Genomic DNA, 7,527 nt, shown 5'->3' with positions numbered 1-7,527 from the left:
TCGTCTTAAAGGGGCCACATTGGGAGACACCCCCCGTCCTTAAACTAAGAGAAAAAAGTGGGCCTCTGGTGAGATATTTTCATAATCCCCCCCCCCTTTTTTTTTTAACCACGATTGGTGTTCCCGTCACCTCTAGCGCTTGGCCAGCATAGCCGAAAATCTATTTTTCTTTTTTAAAAAAATGAAAAACTGGAGCCTTCTCTTCCCAACGTTTCCCTTACCCCCATGGTTCGTGGGTCCCCCTCTTCTGTTGCAATAGCCCCCCAGCAAGGAAACCTACTTTAGATTTCACCCTCCTTTTGTAATGATGGTTTATTCCTCCCTCTGCCCCCCCTCTTTTTTTTTTTTAAATTGAACGAGTCCGTGTTACGTTCCTTTTCCTTTTTCTTTGGATGGACTGAAGTCTTTGCATTCTGCCTGAAATAAAAAATATTTTTTTTTTTTCCTGTAGCGGCTGTTTTCCCGTGTATGGGTGGGTGGGATTTGCTTTCCCCCCCCCCGGAAGAATGCAAGGAGGCTTAATCGTGGCTTATCGTTGAGAAAAGATCTCTGGTTGGTAGCTGCAAAAGACGATTTCTACCAAATTTAGCCCAATTTTGTCCATGTTACAGCCATTTTCGTTTTGCAGGGAGTCCTCGACTTAATAACCGCTCATTTAATGACCGGAGTTACATGGGCGCTGAAGAAAAGTGACTTAGGTTTGTCTTTCACACTTAACGACCATGGTCGTAAGCATCCCCACGATCGCGTGATCCAAATTCAGGACATTTGGCAACTGACTGGAGTTTATGACGCTCCCAGGGTCATGTGATCCCCTTTAGCGACCGTCTGATCAGCAAGGGGGAGGCCAGATTCACTTAACAACCGTGGGACGAACTTAACAACGGCAGTGAATTGAGCATAAACTTTGGTCTTAAGAGCAGTTTCTTAATGTACTTTTTTAAGATGCCTGGACTTCAACTCCCAGAATTCCCCAGCCAGCCATTGGCATTCTGGGAGTTGAAGTCCCACATATCTTATTAAAGCCTTTGGGAATTGGGAGGCCATGTGTCTTAAATTGATATGGGAAAGCCTGGGGAAAAAACTGAAAAAATTGGAGGGGAAAACTTAAGTTTTTATGGGGGAAAAACCTGTTTCTTTTTCCCCAGGCCTTCCCATCTCTAGTCTTAAACCATGCTGGCTGGGGATTCTGGGAGTTGAAGTCCAAGCAATTTCAAAAGATCCCCAAGTTGAGAAACTCTGGCTTATCCTGAGCGTCGCAACCCTGCTCTTTGTACTTTTTAACGGGGCCGAAATGACCCGATTGCTTGCAAAAAAACCCCCATTTCTGTGACTTCATTGCAAGCCGGACGATCAATTTCCCCCTTCCCATCATCTTCTTTTAACGGCCCCATAATCCCTTGCATCGGGGTGGAGTCCGGGCAGCTGAATGGAGCTGAGTGTTTTACTGGCCAGATGCCTTTCCTGTTGCCAGGGCGGAGTTTTGTTCAGCAGATAATATTCTCATTGTGCCCAGAGAAATATCTGCCTCTACCTAGGATCGAACTCACAGCCTCCTGATTGTGAGGAGAGAACTCCGCTCCACGGCACCACTCAATTTCCCCCTCCCCATGTGACCCCCCCCCCAAATACACCCCCCCCCCATAGCAGCCTCATCAAAAGACAGATCTCCGGTCATAGGTGATCTATTTTTATTGTTATTTCAACACTAGCATTGGTCGGAGAGGGTACGAGAACGGGAAGACGGGAAGTCAAAAACTTTCATCTCTGCCCAAACCCATTTTTTTCTCTCTCTCTTGTCTCGGACATCCGTCCTCTGCCGGCAGGTGAGGAAATCTCACCTGCCCAGAAGGACAAAAAAGGCAAAACACAGGCAGTCCTCAACTTAACTACCGTTTCTTTCGTGACCCGTTCAAAAAGCTGCGACACCGCTGGAAAAAAAGGATTGTGAATGACCTATCCTCGCACTTAATGACCGTCGCAGCCTCCTCGCGGTCACCTGATCGGGCCGCTTAGCAACGGGCATGTATTTACGACGGTCGCCGTGTTCCCGGAGTCGCACGATCTCCCATTTGCGACGTCCTGACAAGCGAAGTCAAAAGGGAAAGCTGGATTTGTTTAACGGCGGTGATTCACTTAACAACCGCAGCAAAAAAAATGATTCCGGTTGTAGGCGTAAGTTTGAGGACTACCTGTAGATCGTTCGGCAGCAGAACTTTCCATGTAGTTGGAAACTCATCCCCCCACTTTTCTCTCCCCCCCCCCATCTAAGAGTTTTGCAGACTTAGTGGTCAATGCCCTTCATGGTTTGTCTGCCCTTCAACAAAGAAGGATTGTCCAAGCTAACCAAACCTGTTGACCATTATTTGGCCACTGCAAAGTCCGTTCTTCTGCAGCTTCATGGAGAGATCCAGGAAAGATGGATATAAACATAAATATTTATCTATCTATATATATATTTTTCCTGAGTTGGGAGCTAATATCCCATAACTGGTCTAAGCCATGGTTTGTTTAGGAGAGGAGAACTAATCTAAAACGCCCGACAGCAGTGAAACTCCAGAAGGTATCTCCACCATCCTTGGTCCATCACCACCTTCTGCTCCGAAAGGGGAGGCCTTCCCATCCTTGGTGGGGCCAGCTTGTTCCTGAAAAGATTTGGGGAAACCCGACCATCCTCCCAAGAGCCACCTCTTGGTAGGACCTCATGGCCGCAAGGAACATGGTTTGACCATCTTGGGTAGGAGAACTTCCTTTCTTAGCGGTTCCTTGCTACTCAAGATGGTCCCGATAGGGTAGATGAACACCTGCTTCATGTCAAGAAAGGCTACCAACCTGGTTGACCAGGTCATCCCATTGGTCCCCAGGTTTTCCAAAGCAACGAACTCCTTCCAGAACTTGTTGAGGTTCTCCTCAAGTCGTCTTGTCTTCCTGGCCTTCAACCAAAGGCCAAGAGATGGACGGGTGAAAGGTCTTTGGTCACCTCTTGGTAGATGGTTGTCCTTAGGAAGAGCCACGGTGGGTGTCCCTTTCTCTGTCCCTCCTGAGGGCAGGAGAAGTCCACCCTTGGCCACCATCCGAGGTGGGGCTAGTTATGGTTGATTTGCAAGAGGGAATTGGTGGCATAGTTCTGGAAGAGGGGCTGAAGGAACATGCCAATGGTGCCGAAGACGCAGACAAAAATGAAGATCCACAGGAAGAGGCGGTCGATCACCATCGCGACGTATTTCCAGTCCTCGCTGACCTAGAAAGGGGACAACGAACGGGGATTAGCGCCCTCTATTGGATCTGGCTTGGAAGCTGCCTCCTACCGCCCTCTAGTGGTGGCGACGGTTATCGTCTTGGCTTATTTGGGCCAAAAGTAAGACTAAAACTAATTGCGATTTGTTTTTTCCCCCCGCCCAACAAACATTTATGCTTAGGATGCTATTTTTCATGAATATATATATTTTTTAAAAAAAGAAAAAATGATTTAATGGTGACTGGATAAATTCCTGCAGTTTTCTTGGCAATATTTTCCGAAAGATTTGGCTACTGCTTTTATGCCTAGGACAGGAAGAGAGAAATATCCGAAGTCACCCAGTTGGGATTCACGCCTAAAGCAGAACTATAACTCTACCATCGCCCGGTTTCGAAGCCAGCACCTTCACCATGAGACAAACTGGTTCCATAGCTTTATGCCACTTACTGGAAACTGAATCTTCTAGAATACTGTTTTTCAACCATTGCAACTTTAAGAGCTGTAGACTTCAGTTCCCAGAATTCCCCAGCCAGCACGCTTTATAATATTTGGACTTCAACTCCCAGAATTCCCCAGCCAGCACGCTTTATAATTAGTGGACTTCAACTCCCAGAATTCCCCAGCCAGCATGCTTTATAATATTTTGACTTCAGTTCCCAGAATTCCCCAGCCAGCACGCTTTATAATATTTTGACTTCAACTCCCAGAATTCCCCAGCCAGCATGCTTTAGAATTAGTGGACTTCAACTCCCAGAATTCCCCAGCCAGCATGCTTTAGAATTAGTGGACTTCAACTCCCAGAATTCCCTAGCCAGCACGCTTTATAATATTTGGACTCCAACTCCCAGAATCCCCCAGCCAGCATGCTTTATATCTATGGACTTCAACTCCCAGAATTCCCTAGCCAGCATGCTTTATAACCTGTGGACTTCAACTCCCAGAGTTCCATGCATGAATTGCATGTGGCTGAAGAACTCTGGGAGTTGAAGTCCACCACTCTTAGTAGAGAAACATAGTTCTAGAAGGCTCGGGACAGCCTCCGATGTAACCCCCAAATGTTTCTCCGAGAAGATGTCCTCATTTTCTGACCTATCCCTCGGCCGACTCACGCTCTGGTCGTTGTCTTCGCTCTTCATGTGGTCCGCGATGAAGCGTACCCCGTCGATCGCCTCCTCTAACCCGCAGCAGCAGGCTTCCTGCTCGGGCACCGCTTGGCCCATCCTCTCCCGAAAACCGTTGACCCCATCTGAGCTTTCGGTGAAGGTCCGTCCGCTGCTGCTCCCTGTCCCGAATTTCTTGACGGTGGACGGGTTGGCGTAGCAGGTGCAGGAGTGGGTCCCTCCTTTCAGGAAGAAGCTGCCCAACGCCCGTTCCTGGCTCTGCCGTTTCTGACGCAGCTGCTGGCGGGCGCAGCTCTGCCGGGGCTGTTTGAGGAAGAGCAAGGTGGGCAGCTTCTCCAGGAAGACCACCTTGACCCAAGGAGGCATGGTGTGGGTGGTGGGAGAACGGTGGTGGACGTTGAGAACGCAGACGCTGGTGACGATGGAGAAGGTAACCAAGACCATGGTGAACATGAGGTACTTCCCGACCAAGGGCACATCCAACGAGGTCGGGGGCACAATTTTGGAGATGAGGAGCAGGAAGACGGTGAGGGCCAGAAGAACCGAGATGCAGAGGGTCATCTTCTCGCCGCAGTCGGAGGGCAAGTAGAAGACCAAGATGGCCAGGGAGGTGATCAAAATGCAAGGAATGATGAGATTGATGGTGTAGAACAGCGGCTTCCGGCGGATGATGAAGTCGTAGGTGATGTCCACGTAGGTCGAGTCGTTGGGGTTCTCGTTGCGGCGTCCCGGCAGAGCGATGATGTCCCACTCGCCGCTGGGGGTGAAGTCATCCAAGCTGGCCACTTCGCTCTTCAGCACCAGGTCGATCTCCGTCCGGTCGTACGTCCACGAGCGGAACTTCATGGTGCAGTTTTGCTGGTCGAAGGGGAAGTGTTTGACCTCGATCTTACAAGCGCTCTTGTAGATGGCCGGCGGGAGCCAGAAGATGCTTCCGTCGTAAGAGACCACCGCGTTGGAGTAGAAGGACACCTCGTACATTCCATCCGCGCTGGAGACGGGAGAGACCAGAAGAAGTCTAATTGGGATCAAAGCTGATTTTTTTCCACACGTGGTCCTTGACTTACAACCATCGTGGAGCCCAAAATTTCCGTTGCTAAGTGAGACATTTGTTAATTTGAACATCGCCCCATTTTAACCGCCGTTCCTGACGCGGTTATTAAGTGAATCTGGGTTCCCCATGACCTTTGCCAGAATTTGAATTGACCAGAGACTGAGGGAAGAATTGTCCCAATCTCTGACAAATCAGTTGTTTTTTGTTTAATTAGCACTATGAAATTGACTAGAAGAGATTTTGAAATTGATTCATTTGGCCATGGAATTGAAAATCCATTTTTTTTTCCTTCAAATTAGCGAGGATGATAACGAGATGCCTCCCTCTCTCCTCACTGACTTGACACACAACCTTTGTTGACCCAACACCGCCCCAATTAGAAGGCTACCCTGTGGGAAATCTTGAGTTCCTACCAACTCCCGGGTTTAGTAGCGACCGTTCTTGGTTACCTACTTGTTGTAAAGCACCACATCCGGCAGCCAGATGTGTTTGGAAGGCAGCCGCACCTTCTTCATGTCGTCAAATTCCTCGGGGTTCCACGTCAGGCGATAATCTTCCCATTCCTGTAAGGGATGGAGACCGTACTCCGAGGACAATCACTCAAGTTAGCTATGGATCGGGGGTAGGCTGCTGGGGGTTCGCGGGGGTTCGGGAGGACCTCTAGCTAAGATTCTGTGTAGTTCGGAGAACCCCCAAATCCCACCCACCCACCCCGCCCCTCCCAGGAGTCCCCACACGGCCCGTTTTGGATACAGGTAAGTGCAGGGCACGCGTGGAGGCTCAGAGAGGGCATAAAACAGGCCTACCGGACGTTCGGGCCCGTTTCCAGCCTCCAGAGGGCCTCCGGAGCCTGGGGAGGCCGTTTTCGCCCTCCCGGAGGCTCAAGCAAAACCACCGGAGCCTGGGGAGGACACAAACAATCCTCCCCCGCCATGGTGCAGGAGGCCAACTAGGCCATGCCCACTCAGCAACCGGGCAGAGAACCCCTTGCTAAAAAATTTTGAAGCCCACCCTTGCTATGGATCCCACCTACCAAAGCCCATCTCCTTTTCTTGGGATTTGGGATCCCTTCCTTAAAATTGGCTTGGACAACTTCTAGATTACTTAGAAGACCTTCTGAAGGACAACAGAATGGAAGATGTTTTCCTCTGCAGAGGTCAGCCTCTCCTTCCTGGAGAACAAGCTCCAACTGGAAAGGACCTCACTGGAATTCTGCCCGCGTGGATCCCGCCATTAACGGAGGGGTTAGTCTAGATGGCCTCCAGATCTCCCCTTCATGCTCCTTGGTCGTCCTGTGCAATCTATTCGCCCAACCCTTAGAGGTACGTCTGTCTGCACGAACCCGGAATTAGGAGGAAACGAAGCGTACCTGGGTTAGCCATACGTTCGTAGTCATGATCTGTTCTCGTTCGTGCTACAGGTAGAAACGGGAAGGAGGAGAGGAAAGAAACACCCCCCAAAAAAGAGGGGGAGAGTGAACAGACATGGTCCAGGCAGAAGGCAAACCCCACGATCAGGTCCGTCTCTCCCCCAAATCCAGAAGGTTTTTGACAAGCCAAATCCAGACAGCCACTGATGGGGAGAATTGTAGTCATCGTTCTAATCCTGCCTTAAGCATGAAAGCCGGCTGGGTGACTTTGGGCCGATCACCAGGAGACTGCGAGTTCTAGTCCCACCTTAGGCATGAAAGCCGATTGAGTGACTTTGGGCCAATCACCAGGAGATGGGGAGTTCTAGTCCCACCTTAGGCATGAAAGCCGATTGGGTAACTCTGGGCCAATCACCAGGAGATGGGGAGTTCTAGTCCTGCCTAACGCATGAAAGCTGGCTGGGTGACTTTGGGCCGATCACCAGGAGACTGGGAGTTCTAGTCCCACCTTAAGCATGTAAGCCGGCTGGGTGACTTTGGGCCAATCACCAGGAGACAGTGAGTTCTAGTCCCGCCTTAGGCATGAAAGCCGGCTGGGTGACTCTGGGCCGATCACCAGGAGACGGTGAGTTCTAGTCCCACCTTAGGCATGAAAGCCGATTGGGTGACTCTGGGCCGATCACCAGGAGACGGTGAGTTCTAGTCCCGCCTTAGGCATGAAAGCCGACTGGGTGACTTTGGGCCA

The 7,527-nt window shown here is 50.2% G+C and overlaps 1 protein-coding gene across 2 annotated transcripts in view; it reads right to left on the bottom strand.

Moving 5' to 3' along the window:
* Positions 1–1,674: 1,674 nt before the first annotated feature.
* The window catches only part of CHRNB2 (cholinergic receptor nicotinic beta 2 subunit), a 13,760-nt gene continuing 7,907 nt past the window's right edge, over positions 1,675–7,527 (bottom strand). For both annotated transcript variants that reach the window (XM_087881017.1, XM_034405555.3), the window contains exons 3-6: positions 6,783–6,827; positions 5,867–5,976; positions 4,348–5,350; positions 1,675–3,241 (exon numbers count right to left, since the gene is read on the bottom strand). In XM_087881017.1, the coding sequence (XP_087737143.1) occupies positions 3,086–3,241; positions 4,348–5,350; positions 5,867–5,976; positions 6,783–6,827 (1,314 nt within the window). In that variant the 3' untranslated portion in view covers positions 1,675–3,085. The remainder of the gene's footprint in view (positions 3,242–4,347; positions 5,351–5,866; positions 5,977–6,782; positions 6,828–7,527) is intronic.

This window comes from Pantherophis guttatus, chromosome 18, assembly GCF_059756535.1.
Source record: "Pantherophis guttatus breed Tessera chromosome 18, ASM5975653v1, whole genome shotgun sequence".
In the NCBI taxonomy this organism is placed as follows: domain Eukaryota; kingdom Metazoa; phylum Chordata; class Lepidosauria; order Squamata; family Colubridae; genus Pantherophis; species Pantherophis guttatus.
The sequence above is the reverse complement of the archived record's forward strand: the minus strand, read 5'-3'. Positions and strand labels throughout refer to the sequence as shown.